The sequence below is a fragment of the Terrapene carolina genome, unplaced genomic scaffold (genome assembly GCF_002925995.2).
Source record: "Terrapene carolina triunguis isolate 2854851 unplaced genomic scaffold, T_m_triunguis-2.0 Scaffold238, whole genome shotgun sequence".
In the NCBI taxonomy this organism is placed as follows: domain Eukaryota; kingdom Metazoa; phylum Chordata; order Testudines; family Emydidae; genus Terrapene; species Terrapene triunguis.
Genome location: NW_020664589.1, coordinates 16,531,299 through 16,548,571, shown reverse-complemented (window position 1 = coordinate 16,548,571; position 17,273 = coordinate 16,531,299). Strand labels below are relative to the sequence as shown.

General features: G+C 49.2%; 1 protein-coding gene across 1 annotated transcript in view; it reads left to right on the top strand.

The window, feature by feature from the left end:
- Nucleotides 1-10,592, top strand: part of NR5A1 (nuclear receptor subfamily 5 group A member 1) — a 52,964-nt gene extending 42,372 nt beyond the window's left edge. Inside the window, exon 6 of the mRNA XM_026657337.1 lies at nt 10,345-10,592. Within this exon, the coding sequence (XP_026513122.1) occupies nt 10,345-10,592 (248 nt within the window). The remainder of the gene's footprint in view (nt 1-10,344) is intronic.
- The last annotated feature ends 6,681 nt before the right edge of the window (nt 10,593-17,273 follow it).

Sequence of the window (17,273 nt, the reverse complement as noted above, 5' to 3'; positions counted from 1 at the left end):
AACAGTGGTCCTGCCGAGAGGCAAGTGGTGGGTGAGATCCCACCTTGGTCAGCATGCAAGGGCCAGTGCAGGCATAAAATAGGGCCTGTTTTGGGCAGTGAAACAAAGCGGCTGATAGGGCCTTTACAAAACAGCCGTGTTGACAGAGCCTCGCGTAGGGACTGGCTCTATCTAGCTGGATTTGCGTCAGAGGAATGCAGGGCAGGGAAGCGCAGATTTCTCATGATATAGCCACCGTCTCGGAGTCTGTGGTAAAAGTAACTCAGGCTGATTCACATATTTACTTCTCACCTAGACACAATACCCCAGCAGCCACTGGCTGCGAGGGGTGGGGCTGGGAGAGCTGGCCCGCCTGCTGGGCCCGGCACGTTTCTGGGGGCCTTGCCACAGCCTTTGCCAGCCCCTTTGGCTTGTACATTGGCCTCCCCTCCCCTCTCAAAAGCCCCACCTCTTGCCGCAGTTCCCATAGCAACACGCAGCTACAGGAACAGAGCCTGCTGCAGGTGCAGGCTGCTACTGATCCTGCAGGCGTCTAATGCTCGCCTTGCTATCGTCCCGTCGCCAGGCGGAGCGCCCGCCTGGGCTGCCTCGTCCCCCTGGCACGCGCACATGGTGGTGAGGGGGTGGGTGGGCGGCTCTGGGGACTGACAGCCTCTATTTAGCCACCGAACAGGTACAGCCTGGGCATCCGCAGGGCAAGCGTCCCCCCAGTGTGCCCACCCTGGCCTGGAGGCCCTGCCTGGGTGAAGTGCCATGGGCACTGCCAAGCTTCCACGTAGCTCTGTCAGAGCCAGTGTCATCCCTGTGGGTTTGAGTCATCTCCTCAGCACCTTTCCCTCCTCCCCTGGCCTTACCCCCACACCCTCCATCCCTGTGGTCTCCTCCTCGCCCACTTCCCTCTCTCCTCCCTGCCCTTCCTGTCCTGCTTGCTGACAAACAAAAGCCCCAAGGAAATGAAGTCCGGTTTGCAAAGGCGGGTGCTGCACTTGCTGGGGGTTGAGCCGGCTTTGTCTGACTGTGGCCCACTGGCTGATTGTTTGCCTGCATATAATTGTCACTGTGTTCCTAGGGTAGGTGCGGATAGTAAGGGATGTCTCCTCTGGCTAGTTTAGCACTTTGCACCCTCGCCAAAGGATCTCCAAGTACTTTGCCAACATTCCTGAGCTCCGAGTAACACCTTCCATTCTCCCCCGGCCTGCGGGAAGGCCGGTACGTATCCTTACCCCCGTGCTATGGACGGAGGAAGTGACTTGCTCAGGCTCACAGTTGGCTGCAGAACTCTCAGATCTCACCTCAGCCCAGTAGATCACGTTCCCTCTCACCCTAGAAACACGGGTCTCGTTGTTGTTCATTGTACAGCCCCCAAAGGTGTGCCAGGGCCTTTAGAGAGAGATTTAAAAAAAACAATGGGCCTAAATTTTCAAAAGATGCATGATTCTGCGGGGGCGAGGCCCAGACTGAGGCACCTTCAAAGGATCCTGTTTTTCAGAGGGCAAGTGCTCAGCACTTCCTGAGAATCAGGCTCATTTAAGGTGTCCCAGATTGTCAGCCCAAAATTGAGACACTGCTCACTTCGGCAAACTGAGCCAGTCTCTCCTGCCTACTTCCCGGTGAGGAGTCACGGGTGGGAGGGGAGCATAACAAGCTGTGTGGTGTAGTAAAGTTGTGTGCCTTATATTACAAAGGCAATGAGCTCAAATGCTGTGAGGTTATTGCTCTTAGAAATGGGTCACACCTTTGATTCCCTCATTGCCAAATGGATCACTAACTTCTCGGCACTTTGTGAGCTTTAATGAGCACAAATATTCTCCATTGAATGAAAATATTTACATGCTTTTTGCTCCGGGAACAAATCAAGAGGTAGATACAGTCCAAGGGGTATATTCTGTGCACATTTAATGCATAGAACCAGCGTTGCCAACTCTCCTGTTTTTATCACAAGTCTCACACTATCTGGTATTTTCTTAAAACTCCAGCTCAGGGAGTCAAGTGATTGATTATGTGAGCATCTCGGCTTCTAGCCCTCAGAGTTGTGGAGAGGAGCTTGAAATCCTGACCTGTGTGCACCTTAAAAGCTCTAAAGCTAGAAAGTAAATAAGAAGAACCCCACATTTATTATTATTTTTTAAATAATCATGATTTTGAAACTAATCTCATGACTTTGGGGGGCCCAGTCATGATTTTTGCGCACTTAGGTTGGCAATATTGGAACGTCTCATGGCAGAAGATGTGCAGTGTACACCTTTAATTATCATGACACCGTTGCATGCTGCATTGGTCTATTGTGGAGTTAGGCTCCCACCGCCAATGCTGTTTCCTAACTGTCTCTCAGGCCCTTTTGGAAATCACAGCCAGAGCTTTTATAGTCCATGTTTTGCTGTTGACCAAGAGTACTTGGTTATGCTCCTGGCACATTCAGGGCTTAATACCATAAGAATTGATCCAGCTGTGAATTTAATACTAGCAAATTCCCATGTCTGCAAAGTATCCAGTGTGCAGCTTTATGGTGCACAATGGCTGAGGTCTGATCCAGTTGTTAGGGACTCTACCTGTGCTTATTTAAAAGGTCTATTCACTCTTCCCATCAGCTAATTCTGCTCTGAGAGAGAAGTGATCGAGTATGATCCACACTATTTCACAAAGCCACGTTTCCTCTGCATTCAGAGACCATGGGCTTAATTTTGCCCTGTGCAATGCCACAGGTGGGGAGTTGGCATGGACATAGCTGATGGGAAAATTTGCTCTAATAGCTCTGGCAGGAGAAAAGCAACTTTAGAGATCAGCGAGCAGAGTAAACGGTTACATTAGCATGATATAAGTAGGGCTAATTTGTACCACTCCTAAATTCTGGCCTGGTACGTGGGGGTTTATGAACCCTAATAGCAATTAGGGATTAGATAGGATTATTTTTTAACAGATGTGCTCTAGGATATATCTCGTTTACCTGGGTTGCTCAGCAGGCACCCCTATTCAAACCTGGCTGATTTCTACTGATTTCCGTATCTCCCATCTCGGTGTGACTGGGCTCTGCTTGGGAAATGCTGGTGATCAGACACATATTCAGTCCCTGAGCCTGCCGTGGGGTCCAGGCATGAGGCGGCTTCCCTGCCTTCAGAGTGGCTGTGTGTGATCGAGGCTTAGCCCAAAGTTGATGAGAAGGAGCCGCTCCCGGCACCCGAGACCACGTCTATAACCTTCCATGTCAGTTGTTTCCTTTTGAAAAAGCTGTTTTAAAGTACAAGAAAATTAAATATGATAATCTGCTGTTTAAACAGTGATAAGGCTGTGACACAAACAGAACCCAGATTGGAAAATAAAAGGGCTGGTGGCTTGGGATGGCAGAGCCGATCTAAGGAGGGATGGGAGTTTGGGGGAGATCCTAGCCCCTTTCCCCCTCCCTCAGTGGGAGCAGATGTTGCAGTGGAGTATCCCAGGGTCCTGCTCTCCACACCGGCTGTGCCCATAATAGAAATCCTATAGTAGCATCCTCACACATTGTAGGAGGGTAGCAGTACCTCGCAGGGCCGGAGGCCATTCCTGGAGAATGGTGCAGTGTTTTATTAGGGTGGGGTGCTTTGCCAGCCCAAACCAGTGTGAACAAACCAATCCATGTCAGGATCCTCAGAGGAAACATTCCCAGACTGGTGCCACTGCTCCTTGTTTGGGACATGGGAGGCGCTGGAACAGCAGCCTCAGCTTGGCTTATTCCTTTCCTGCCTGGGCATTTCTGTTGAACGCCCATTGCCTTCCTTGTGGATGAAATGTCAGTGGTGGCTCTGAGGGTGATAAGCCCCAGCTTCAGGGTGGCTGCGGTTTGAAATCCTGTCTCCAATGCATGCTTAGCGCAAACAGTAAAGATGCCTTCCCAGAAGTGACGTGAACATACCTGTATTGCTGTACATTGTGCTAAGTATATTACACTCTTCTTCTTTTTTCTTTCTCTGTGGCTTTCTAGGAAGGCTGTGCAACAATACGCTGTATTTCCTATGTCTCATTTTGCCCCAAATCCAACGTTTTCTTTCCATAATGCAAAGTTCACTTGGAGCAATAAGAACATAAAAATGGCCATACTGGGTCAGACCAATGGTCCATCCAGCCCAGTCTCCTGTCTCTGACAGTGGCCAGTTCCAGTTGCTTCAGAGGGCATGAACAAAACTGGGCAATTATTAAGTGATCTATCCCTTGTTGTCCAGTTTTAGCTTCTGGCAGTCAGAGGTCTAGGGACATCAGAGCATGGGGATAGGTTCCTGACGATCCTTGCTAATAGCCATTGATGGATCTATCCTCCAGGAACTTCTCTCATTCTTTTTTGAACCTATAGTTTTGGCCTTCACAACATCCCTGGCAACAAGTTCCACAGGTTCACTGTGCATTGTGTGAAGAAGTGCTTCCTTTTGTCTTTTTAAAACCTGCTGCCTATTCATGTCATTGGGTGACCCCTAGTTCTTGTGTTATGGGAAGGGGTAAACAACACTTCCCTATTCACTTTCTCCACACCATTCATGAGTTGATAGCCTTCTATCATATCCCCCCTTAGTCGTCTCTTTTCTGAAGTGAACAGTCCCACTCTTTTTAATCTCGTCTCATATGGACGCTGTTCCATACCCCTAATAATTTTTGTTGCCCTTCTCTGTACCTTTTCCAATTCTAATATATCTCTTTTGAGATGGGGTGGTCAGAACTGCCCGCAGTATTCAAGGTGTGGGCGTACCATGGATTTATACAGTGGCATTATGATATTTTCTTGTTTATTATCTGTCCCTTTCCTAATGATTCCCAACGTTCTGTTCGCTTTTTTGACTGCCGCTGCACATTGAGCCGATGTTTTCAGAGAACTGTGCACGATGACTCCAAGATCTCTTTCTTGAGTGGTAACAGCTAATTTAGACCCCATCATTTTGTGTGTATAATTTGCCCTTCGCAGGCTCAGCTGTAGAGAACAGGATTGCATATTACGTGTAGGATGTAATTGCCTTTAACAAGAGAATTTCCACATTTACCACTCTGCCACAGCACAATCAAAGCCAACGCCACAGACACAAGAGGCTGCCATTTGAGTTCTAAATAGATTTCTCTCCTGAGCAGGTAAAGAGGTTTAATTAAAATTAGGGCTTCTCAAAATAGCAATATTTATGAGGACAGCACAGGTTAGCTTTGTTCTACAGAAGGGCTTAATAGAGCCTTAATGGATTGACCTATCATTCGATTTCATGACTTATATTCATGAAGCAGCTCCTCTTGGGGAGGGGAGTAAGAGAGGCTTTTATAGCCCACATTCCCTTAAGCGTTTGCAATTTATCAGCAGCTTCTCCCAAACAAAAGGAGCTGTGAATAGGAAGAACACTTGAGGGCATAGAAATAATCCCAGGCATATCTGTATGTGTGATGGGCTGCTTTGTCACAGGACAGAGTCTTTGCAACTGCTGCAGTGTCTCTAAATGAAGTGAGTCAATGTTATTTGGACAACATTCTTTATTCATTGCAGGAATGAAAAGATTATTCAAATATTCAATTAACCAGTGAATAGGGTCTTTCTGAGAACCAGGTGAGTTCATCAAGTAGAACTAGCTATTGTTGAGCCAACTCAGGGTATAGATTTGACATTTATCAATATAACTTCTTTTTTTTTAAATGACACTCACAATAACCTTATGCAGATAAAGAGATTTCATAACAACATGTTCTAATATAACAGAGACAGGCGCGTTAAGAACAAATGTGCCACAGGAGGGGAAAGGGAATTCTGATCTGATAAAGTGTGTGTTATACAGAATCTGAGATACTTTGTGACTATGCCACACAGTACAAAGCAACAGTGAGATGGGAAGGGCCCATTAGATCATCGCCTTGTCCAGCCCTCTGCCAGTTCAGGATTGTTCCCTATGGCATATTCTTGTGGGCTTTATTCATCTGACTCGAGCAATGGGGCTTCCGCCACTTCCCTTGTAAGACTGCTCCACAGCTTGATAGGCCTCCATGATAGATATTTACCGAAAAAGGTTGCAACTCTTTTCAATTTAGGCCCCAGTTCAACAAAGCACTTAAACACCTGCTTACCTTGAAGCCTAATGGCACTTAAGCACATGCTTGGCTGCTTTGATGAACTGGGGCCAAATTTCAGTGATGTGCTGATTCCGATTTCCCTTTCCAGACCCTGTAGAGGTATTTATTAAAATTAAAACATTCTGAAAGGGCAGCGGGCCCTGTAGCCATTGTGAGGCAGCACGGATTGTGTCACTGCGCTTTGTTAGGGCCCTTCAGCCAGTTTTCATTCCATGTAACTGCTCATATCAAAACCAGCTGGAAACATTTGTGCAGTAATAATGTGTGAGACTCTGTATCAAGTGCTTGCTACAGTCTAGCTACATTGTATCTGCTGCATTCCTTTCCATCATGGAGGGGCCAGTCCTGTAACCCTTCACTCAAATAGACATTTACACAAGTCGTACTATTGGTTTGCTAAGCCTGATTCTCCATCACTTCCAGTAATGGTATCCAATGAGTGAGTGCATTCTCCAAAAGCCTTGGGGTGCTTATCCTACTGGCCTGCTGATCTGTATATATTTAACTTTTCCAAGTACTCTCTGACCTGCCTCTTATCATCCCGTCTCCATTGTCTATTCCAGACTTTGTTTTATTTTGCTTGTTGGAGACAGATTCCAGGAAGAAGTTCAGTAGCTCATCCATCTCAGAACCACATACTTGTTGATTGTGTTTCTCCCCCCACATACCAAGAGACTTCCTTTGCCATCACTGCTTCTCATCTGAATAATATATTTTTAAAAGTCTTTAATCCATTTGGGTAGAACATTAACTCATTCTACGTTTCTGCAGCTCTAAAGCCAAATTCAGTCTTGGTGTAGAACCCTACTGCAGTCAGTAGAATTACCCCAGGTGGAATTTGTACCCTAATCTTTTCCCAGTAAGTCACTGTGTATTCTTGTTCAGCCTTTTCCCTGGGCAATTTCCATTACAGATTCCTTTGTATTACAGACCTTTGGGGCAGTCTCTCGTGAAGGCATTTCCAGGGAACTGCTGAGTCTTTATTAGACTAAGATCTAATAGTGTCTATAACAGGTAGAAGGAAACCTCTGGGCCCAAACAATCCAAACTGCCATGCTCCAAATCTGGACCCAATTCTGACTCTTCACAATATTCAGCTTCGAGACGTTTGAGCTGCCGTCTCTCATCTGAACTTGAACCTAAAGGGGCCCCCTCTCGCCACTGGCTACCTGCAGGTAGACTAACAGAGTTGCTATCAGACATCATGGTAATTGTTGCTGCAGCTCCACCAAGTACAGGCAATCCTGTTAACTCCATTGGCCCAAATGTTTTCAGTGAGGATGTTTATAGCAGGCTCTCATGTAAGTGGGCTCTAAGCTATGATCATTGTGTACTTCTGTAGTAGCCTAATAACATGGAGTATGTATAGTGCCATTTTACCAAAGCCTTTGTTAAATCCACACATCACCCAGATTTCAACGTGTTAGATTTAAAAAATGAAATTAATTAGCCGAACAAAAATGGAAAACTCAAGTCTTTTGTATTTTCAAGTGCCAGAATAGCATCCTGCTACCCACTGGGAAGAGTTGTAGTAAAACTCCTTAAAGGGCAGGCCTGGACTGGCCAGAAAGACTAAGGCTATGTCTACGCTACCACTTATGTTGGCAAAACTTCTGTCGCTCAGAGGGTGTGGGGAAAAAAAGTGGTGGTGTGCCCAGCGCTGTCAGTGAGAGAGCTTCTCCCGCCAGCATAGCTACCGCTGCTTGTGGAGGTGGTTTTATGATGTTGACAGGAGAGCGCTCTCCCATTGGCATAGAGTGGCTACACGAGCAATCTTACAGCGGCGCAGCTGCGTCGGTACAGCCGTGCCATTGTAAGCTCGCTAGTGTAGACATGGCCTTGGTGTAAGAGCGAGCGAACAAGAGAAATGAACTGCAAATCTAGATTAGTGCAATGAAGCCAAACCCTCCCTTGGGCTCTGACTAGAATACAATTAAGTGCTGACATTTGGATAACTCACTCTGATTTTTGTCAAATTGCCACTTCATACTGATTGGTGGCCAGGCTCTGGGTCTATCTCACCTGAAAGGTGGTACCTCCACCAGAACAATCCCACTGGAGCACGGGGCTCAGCATAGTCCTGGAGGGAGAGGTTCCTCCTACCAGTGAGCAGGATCAATCTTGCTTGGCTTATGAGGGGACAGTCCAAGATAGCAGAGCTGCAGATCATGGAAGTGAGATGGGCCTCGATGGCTGCTGGGAAATACCTGACTGAAGAGTGGCTTGATATGGAAAATAAGATTACCGTCAGCCATGAGCCGCATTAGGGCTTTCTTTGTGGAGGGACAGACTAAAGCCAGGGGGTGTGTTTGTGTTTTCTTCGCTCACAAACAGAAGAAAATGCTTTTAAGTGATTTTTTTATCATGATCTTTTACCAGGGCAGCATCCTGGTCTTATTGATTTAAAACCCACAGCAAGGTTTGTAGATTATAAGGATAATCTGTGGATGGTCATGTGGCTCAATGTGCTAGGAGCTGTGTCTCTCAGTAGCTAGGTGGTGGCTCCACACCGGAGAGCTTTCTGCCTTGCATTTCAGTAAGGCCAGTTCCAGGCAACAACAGTGTTACCGGAGAATTGTTTAGACACTTGCGAGGCATAAAGGCTCAGGGTTACTATGTTTGCTGAGCTCTGTTGCCACATTGCAAACCCCAGGTTTAGCAGGGAATTAAGCCAGTCTTTTCATAGACATTCAGAAATGGATGAGCTCTAAGGCCAAAGGCCTATAAGATTTTCTTTGACTGTGTGAGATGGAAGTGGCCACAGCAGCCATTAAAAATTCATCAGCTCTAGAATCTGCAAACGTCCTGAACTGGCAGCTGTTTAGCTGCCTGGATTCTGGCTGTACCCCGATGGCTCTGCAGTATTCTCCATGGTTCTGCACATACGAATGAGGGATGAAAAGGTCCATAAGGTCCTCTAGTTCGTCTGTCCTCTGCTCCTCTTTTTTATAACAAGGGGCAGGTTTCCTGAGTAGGTTTTCCCCACCCCTTATACAGTATAAGAACAATTCCATTTTCTAGATTTGCAACTTCTCTCTCTCCCACCCCCTTCTGTAGATCTCAGAACCCCCCCCCCCCCCCACACACACACACTGACTCTCCTGTTAAGCTGAATGTTTTCACCTCCGGTTGCTCCTCTTCCCAGTGCTTTGTACTCGGCTGGATAGCCCTGCTATGACTTGCCCACTTTCATGGTTTGGTGCCCTCAGCCCCTTGCTGCAGACTCTCATTTCTCTCGGGGGCTGATTGATTAAGTGAACACCAAAACCCATCCCAAGGCTGGTCCTGTGTGGCCTTGCTAGTTCCCTCCCGCCAGCCCAAAGCGCTTCCCTCTCACAAACACCCTCTTTCCTCAAGATCCAAGCCACTTCCTAATGCACTCATGAGTCAAGCAGGTCAAAGAACAGGTGAAAAGGCATAACAAGTTTTTTTCACACTTTTTCTTAGAGAAAACTCTTTGGTGAACATTTGCTGCCCAGCTCTTTTCCCGAGTGTGTGGCCGACATGTTTCACCACCTTACTAGGTCCTGTGGGATGGTCCACAAGAAACTCTCCCCAAAACTCCTCCCCCCCCAGTACCTTCAGGATTTGATGGGAACTTGACAATGGAGCAGGGCTTTATTTCCCACTTGCTGGGAGATCAGTGTTTGGAATTCTCTGTCTCAAAAGTGCTAGTAGATTCAATCAGCTTCAAGGATTGTTTGGACAGCAATGGCCTCTCAGTCGAGTACTCACACACGTAAGAACTGGCTCACATGCTCAGCATTAAATTCATTGCTGAATGGGGCGGGGGTTGTCGGGATTTCCTCCCTCCCTGTGACATACTGGATGGATTGAATCTTTCTTTAGCGCACCCAGCAGGGATCAGAGGAGGGCGTGTCTCACAGTCAGTGCCCTACCATTGCAGTGGTGGTGATACAGGTGGAAGCAGAAGGGTGTAAGCGTGGCTGTTCTTTAGTCTTTCCTGTCTCCTCCCAGGATCCTGTTGCCCCTTAATGCTGTGCTTTTCCATACACAAAGAGCAGCCACGTTCTTGTAGACTTAATCACTTTTGCTTGAGAGTCAGAAAAACAACAATAATAGGAAAGTCCCCGCAGAAGAGCACAAGGTGTGGGCATCTCCACTGTAATGCATGCAGCCACCCTGGGAATGGAATGCAGAGTTCTTAGAGCCCAATGTCTAGGTGCATTGTGGGTCCATAATGTGTGCTGATGTCAATGTGACACAGGGCTGCGCTTTGTGCCATTTCACGAGACGCTGCCTTTTGTTTTCCTGTTGCAGATGTGAAGTATTTGGAAAACCACAGCCTGGCGAAGGATGCTCAGGAGAAAGCCAACGCAGCTCTGCTGGAGTATACCATCTGCCACTACCCTCACTCCGCGGACAAGTTCCGTCAGCTCCTGCTGCGGCTGGCTGAGATCCGCTCCCTCAGCATGCAGGCCGAGGAGTACCTCTACCACAAGCACCTGAGCGGGGAGGTGCCTTGCAACAACCTGCTCATTGAAATGCTGCACGCCAAGCGGACTTGAGTGTGGCTCGTCCCGACAAGAGACTCGTAATGGAGCTTCTCAGAGACGTTCCCTGCTGGGAGCGTGCAAGAGAGGCAGAAGGAAGCTGGGGGGGCTGGCCTAGCAGCACTGCTGTCCATCGCCGCCTCGCCCGGTGATTATATTTAACCAGTACTATTGGAAAGTTTCAGATGATTTATTTTAATATACAGTAACTATGGTTTAACAGTGCTAAGACGAATATGTTCCATTCTGTGTGGACTGCCCTTCTGGGAGCATTGCCTGTCCTACATTTGGCTTTCCCTTTCTACATAGCATCGATTTGGCTTAACACAAATTCCAGGGTGTGGAGGATTAAACCTTAGAAATGGCTTTTCTCTTATTTATGTTCATTTTGACTCATTTTTCCTCAGCAGCTGTCTGCCCTAACCCTGCCCCCTCACCTTCTGCCCACAAACATCTCAGGACCCCACTTGCAAAGGGGGGAGAGAGAGGTAAAAAGGTACCTTGCTGGTTTTACCCTTCCGACAGGCCAGGGCTTCTCCAGATGATGCTCTGTGGTTGTCGCCACCTCCCTGGGGGTGAAACACTTTGTGGAGCTAGAAATGGGGCTGCAGGGGTTGGCCAGGGAGACTGCCTTGTGGGATAGTTTGCAGAATGGAGATGCTAGAGACCCCTGGAATGGACATAGACTGGGACATGGTACTGGGGAAAATGCAACCACCTACATATTCCTGAATCCAGCCATTAGATCCAGGGAGGAGAAATGTATCAGAGGGGTAGCCGTGTTAGTCTGAATCTGTAAAAAGCAACAGAGGGTCCTGTGGCACCTTTAAGACTAACAGAAGTATTGGGAGCATAAGCTTTCGTGGGTAAGAACCTCACTTCTTCAGATGCAAGTGAGAAGAAATGATCATATCACCATCCTGCTCCTGCCCTGTGTCCCAGGGGAGCCTGGGGTTTTGTGCCCCAGAGCCCAGGAAAGCTGTTAGAGTCCCATTTTGGGTCAGGAGACAGTGCTTGAGCTAGGATCACTGTGTCACCACAGCCAGTGCGTAGTTGCAGCAATAGGCCTGCTGACCAGCGTCGGGGGCCTTAGCACGGTGTTGGTCACATTCTGACTGGGGAATCTCCTTGTCCTCTGAGGTCAATATTACAGCACAGCCCCATAGTATCCAAGTGCTGAGTCATTCATCCCTGCGTCTCCTAGCCTGTGTCCTGCAGCCCCTCTGGCCTGGAAGCTGCTGGCGGGCTGGCCAGGCGAGTGTGCCCCTAGGACGGGGTTGTCCGGGCTGATGGACTCCTGCAGTTACATGAATCGGGAGGCTGTTACGGGAAGGAACTGGGAACTGGACAGTAGAAAGCCATCCCTTTCCCCACGAGCTGCCCCCATCTGGGGACCCCACGCCCCGTGGAGTAAAGAGCAGGTGCAGACTCTGGCTGAGGGATGCAGGCACAGTGGAACGTACCATTCCAAGCAGGGTGGAGAGCAGGGTTGCTGGGACAAATTCCTCCCTGGTGTACCCGCACTGGGCTGTCACTGAGCTGAACATGGCCGGCTGTGTGTGCAGGGGTGGGTGGCAAAGGCTCCTTTTCTGAATAAGCAGCTTCCTGACTGGCTAAAGTGCTGTTTATTCAAGTTTTGTGGCTGTGTAACAGGGAGGGCCAGCACTCACCCCGCCCCCGCCCCCAGTCCAGCACAGCAGCGATTGCAAGCTCTGCCCCATCCTGCTAACGAGTGTCCAGGGGGCTGCCTACAGCGGGTGGGGAGCAGGGCACCAGGGAGGGGATTTCAGCCTGTGCTTTATGTCTTCAGTGCTCAGCCCTTAGCCTCAGGTAGGCCCCTGCACGCTGCCCTGCTATGCCCAGGCATGCCAGTGACCGTCCCGAGCAGCTCCATTCCACCCGCTTCAGTGACCCCGGGTCACACCACGGAGGGGGGAGCAGAGTCTGGCCCTGACGCTGACATTTCAGCAGGGAAGCTTGTGACTCCATCGAGCTCTGGCCCCATCTCTTGGCTCAGCCTCTGTCTCCAGGAAGGTTTTCTCCCGCCTCCAGACCTGTCTCACTCTCTTTGGAAGGTTTCCAGCTGCAGCTTCCCTTGCTTTTCAGCATCATGACATTCCCCGTTCAGCAGTCAGGTGCTTTCTCATCCTGGGGCCAGGCCCTCCTGTTTCTTTAGCCAGCAGGACTGCAGTTAATGACTTGCTGAAAGATTCTGTATCTTACATGAAGGCGGGTGAACCCTGGCCATTGAAGTTGGACAGGATGGCCCTCATCTCATAGCAGCTTGTTCTGCTAGCACCCCCAAATGTCCCCTTTCAGCCGTTCATTGCTGGTAGTGCTACAACTGGCCCAGCAGCCGAGTGTTTTTGAAATCTAGGGAACAAAGCAATTGGGGATGCAGTCCCCCATTCGGAGAGTCAATCAAGAAGCACAGTCCCCTGAACCCACGTACTGGATTTCTCCATATAATGCCTGGGATGTGTGAGATGGCAGAATTAGCAGGAATGAACAGGGCTGAGATGCGCCACAGGAAATGGAGTAGGGGGCAAGATGTAACCATCAAAGGACTTTTTTTCCTTACGATATCTAACTGCGACATCTCACCAGCTGCTCTGTGTGTGCTCTCGGGAATGCTTCCCATGGGATGGAGCTGGTGTTAGTAGCCTAGCACCAAATACAGCCACTCATCTGAACACTTTCTTAACGGAGTCAGTCCCTTTTGACCATTTTCTCTGTTTATTCTATTCTATTCTATTCAGGCTCTTTTACACTGTGCCCATCTGCACCATATTGTAGCCTTTCCACTGCGCCTCTCCTGGCTCACATGTTTTTATTTAGTGTCCCCTCCATTTTTGGACACTGAAGTCAAAGCTAAGCATGTGACCCTGATGGATGACTATAGGACCAGGTGGCCCAAAGACCCGGTCCAGGGGTTCTGCAGCTCGGTAATGAAATGGCGACAGCACTTCTGCACATCATGCTGTTCAAGCCATTGCAGAATGTCTAGCCTCCAGAGAGACTATGAGAAGAAAGGGATTTCCTTCTGCTCTCTGGTTCTTCTGTGTGTGCATCTGAATTAGAGGCCATAGTGCAAATGTTCCACAGGTACCTCGCATGCCGGCCATGTGCATAAAGGCTGCCCTGGGGTTCCTGAGCTGGTGAGTAGGGTTTCTACTCCACTCCCCATTTGCCTGCTTCCTCTGGCTGGGAGTAATTAGACCTGCACCATAACCTACAGCCCAACGGTGAGACGTCCCAGCTCCACTGCTTGGTGAGATTCACCCTGGCCACCCAGCAGTGTGTTGCTTCAAGCCCCGGTGTTAGCTTCTGTCTGATGGCAGCATGTTCATGTGTCAGTTAATAGAGCTTTCCCACCCAGGGAAGTGAGAACTGCTGACGCTACAAGACAGCGAGTCCCTTTGACCTTGGGTGCATCTCCCTCCCCCCTTAGTTAGCAGTGGAAGGTAAGACCAGACGGTGCTTTATTCTTGCTGCCACGTTGGTTTACTTCAGCTCTACTGTCCTTTTCTATTCCCCGAGCACTGGACCTTCCCCAGCTCCACTAGAGGCCAGGCTTAAATGACACTGCTATGTGCTCCCTGTTCTGTAGCTCCCTGTCAACACAGGTCATATTATTGGCGAATAACGGCCCTTTGTAACAAGTGGGTTCCGATATATTTTCCTTTCCAGGTGCTTGTTTCTTGTTTAGCGTGGACTTTTGTACCCAGAGAAATGTGGCTTCTGAAGTTTGGCGCTTTACAGGCCTTGTGCGCTGCTGCTGCTGCTGCTGCGTACCTTCTTGGCAGACTTTTGTGACTATAAGCAGCTCGTTTTCTGGAAGCTTATTAGATGCAGATGAGCATGTTTGTTTCTGCATTTCGACATGTTAATGCGTTTTCCTCTCCATGTCTGTGGTTCAGTTTCACTTTGTATTTTGTGGATTTAAAGAGCTGGGGAATATGGTTTGGGCGTTAAAAGACGTTTTATTTTCAGAAAATGAGAAGTGTCCTTAAGTGTCTCTCTCCCCTCCTTCCACCCTCTCCATTCCATCTATGGCAGGAGATTGTTAGCAATGTTCTTGTCAGGATCAAACCACTGTAATAAATTTTGCAATTCACTTAAAAATTGCGGATTCTGCGGGTTTTTTTTAATGTATTTCTAACTCTGGGTTGCTGTTGCTGTCACATCTCGTTCCATTACTGCTTTCTGCAGCGGAGCAAAGAACTTTCCTGGGTTTCAACCCCATGCAAACGGAAGGGCGGATGACGACGTTAAACAGTGCTCAGCCCTGATGATACTGGCCTGGGGCTCCTCTGCAGGGTAACTGAGCTGGCATCCTTAGAAAGAATAAATTCGAGACGAGGGTTGAATTGGTTCCAAGGAGCCACGCAGGTCCCGGCTCTCAGTTTGCCTGAACCTTGGGGCTATTGTGTGGGAGCTGCACATTAAAGCCAGTTGCTCTGCTGCAGCTCATGCCCGACCGTGGTGGCAATAGGCATTGCAGACTGTAGCCCTCTTCATTAGCAGGCAGGCAGGACTGTGACACTTGTACTCACGTGGGGAATATGGCTCATGATTTGATTAGACTTCGCTGACTTCATGTCTATTCATAGGCACGTCTGTGGCGCTTCTCCCCATAGGATCAGAATGGCTTTGCCCAGTGACCCTAACAAGTGAGCTTGAGAGCAGCAGGGTTTAGGGGAGGGTTAACTTAGGTACTAACCACTTGACATGGCTCTTAGTTATAATGATCAGGCTGTGCTAGGCACAGCAAGCAAGCAAAAATCTCTTCTCATACAACTGTAAGAGCTTTTAATATCACACATCCCTAGGGAGCAAACTCACAGCGAGGAGACAGCAAAGCCCAAATAACTGACTGCACGTACTGTGACTCAGTGTCCGCCTGTATTTGTACACACAAACCCTGCAGCCGTGCCTGTGGGTCAGCACCATGTGAGCACAACCCGCTGGCTGGGCAATTGCTGACACTGTCCTAGAACAGTAACTATGCCTAATGCATTGCCATAGTCACCTGGTTTGAAAATTTGGGCTCCACGGTCATGCAGTGGAGTGTAATTAACCAGGAGGGTTTCAAGGCCCTGAGCCAAAACCCAACTGAAATCAGTCGCCACACGCCCATTAACTCCAATGGGAGCTGGATCAGCCTGCAAGAGGGGAGACGGTGTGAACAGACCAGCCTCCCTGCCTCACCAAACCATCACTCGCCTCAAAGCTGACCTAAGTCGCACACGCGAGGTGCAGTGTTGCTGAGCTCTTACAAGCAGTTGCCAAGTTCTAGCCCCAGAAGAACAGCAGACGACGCGATGCCTGATGCTAGTTGTAAAGTGCGGCGGGCGGGAAGAACGCTGCGTCAGGAGTAGACTCTGCTCCTGACGGGCCACCCGACAGCAGAACCAGGTAGTTGCTTTAGCGCTACCCTGGGGAATACAGTGGCACTGGCAGGAAGTGCCCACAGGGTCTTCACTCAGCACTGGGCTTATCCGGGTACCAGCTGAATGAATTAGGGAATAATGCCTCTATGGGCCTGATTCAGGACCGCAACTAAGCAGATGCTTAAAGCCCTGCTTTGCTGAGTGGGGGTGGGGCAAAGCCCATGCTTAACGTGCCTTGCTGAATCAGGGCCTATAAAGGACAGTGTAGTTGCCCCTCTGTACCATCGTCTGCTGGGAAGGAGGCGGCCATTTGCCGGAAAGGCCTGCGTCCTACACAAAGCGCTCGTTAACGCTCAGTGTAACCCCTCGTGGGGCAAGTTTTTGGTTACTTTGAAAGGGTTCGGAAAAGCGGGGCCCATGGCTCGGCCGGCCTTTGAGGCGGGATGTTCGTCCCGCTCCAGCGCTGGCTCTACAGCCTCATTACAGCACCATTCAGTGCTTGGCGATGTGCTCAACTATGTTACTGAGCAGAGACTAAATCGCTTCAGCGACCAACAGTTCAGCTGGGGGCTAGCGTAGCACATGAGCCAGCATGTAACAGCCGCTACGGGGGCTGGATGGGCCCAAAGTGGCACAGCTACTTGGCCGTTGGACATGCAAAATGGGCCAGGTCCACAGGAGTCAGCCACAGCATGAAGACAACGTTTCCTTGGAGATAAAGCTAGAGTGGGCCGAATGCCTGCCTAGCTGCTCATTAACCCATGACATAGGAACACGCAGTAACGATTCTTAGACGTGACTCTTCATGAGGCTAAACAATGACAAACCACAGAGCCCGGTGTCTTTAAAATCAGCATTTACTCAGCCATAATACTCAGCAAACCTGATACCGAGCGCCCGTGTGCTCTGCGCCTAGGCACATAGGAGCAGAAACCCTCTGCTGCAAAGCCCAGCCAGGGCAGGATAACACACCCTCTGCCTCTGAGCAGTGCTACACTAGACAACTGCTAAGCCCCTTTAGGGCTGGCATGAGAATAGTTCATCAATCTAGCATACAGTGAGATTAAAATTAGCTGGTTTAAAAATGAAAAAAAAACCCCAAACCCTAAAATACAACCCAGCTACCGTCTGTCTCAGCGTGCCTGTTTCCCAGGCACACCGCGTCTAACCCGTGCAGGAGGGGGGATGGAAACACTACAGGTGCCTGGCAGTGCACCAGCCTCCTTTGCTGGGGGCAGTGGCGGGCAGCCAAACGGTCCTTTACAATGCAGCACTTCGGCTGGTCTGGCTGTGCACACCCCTT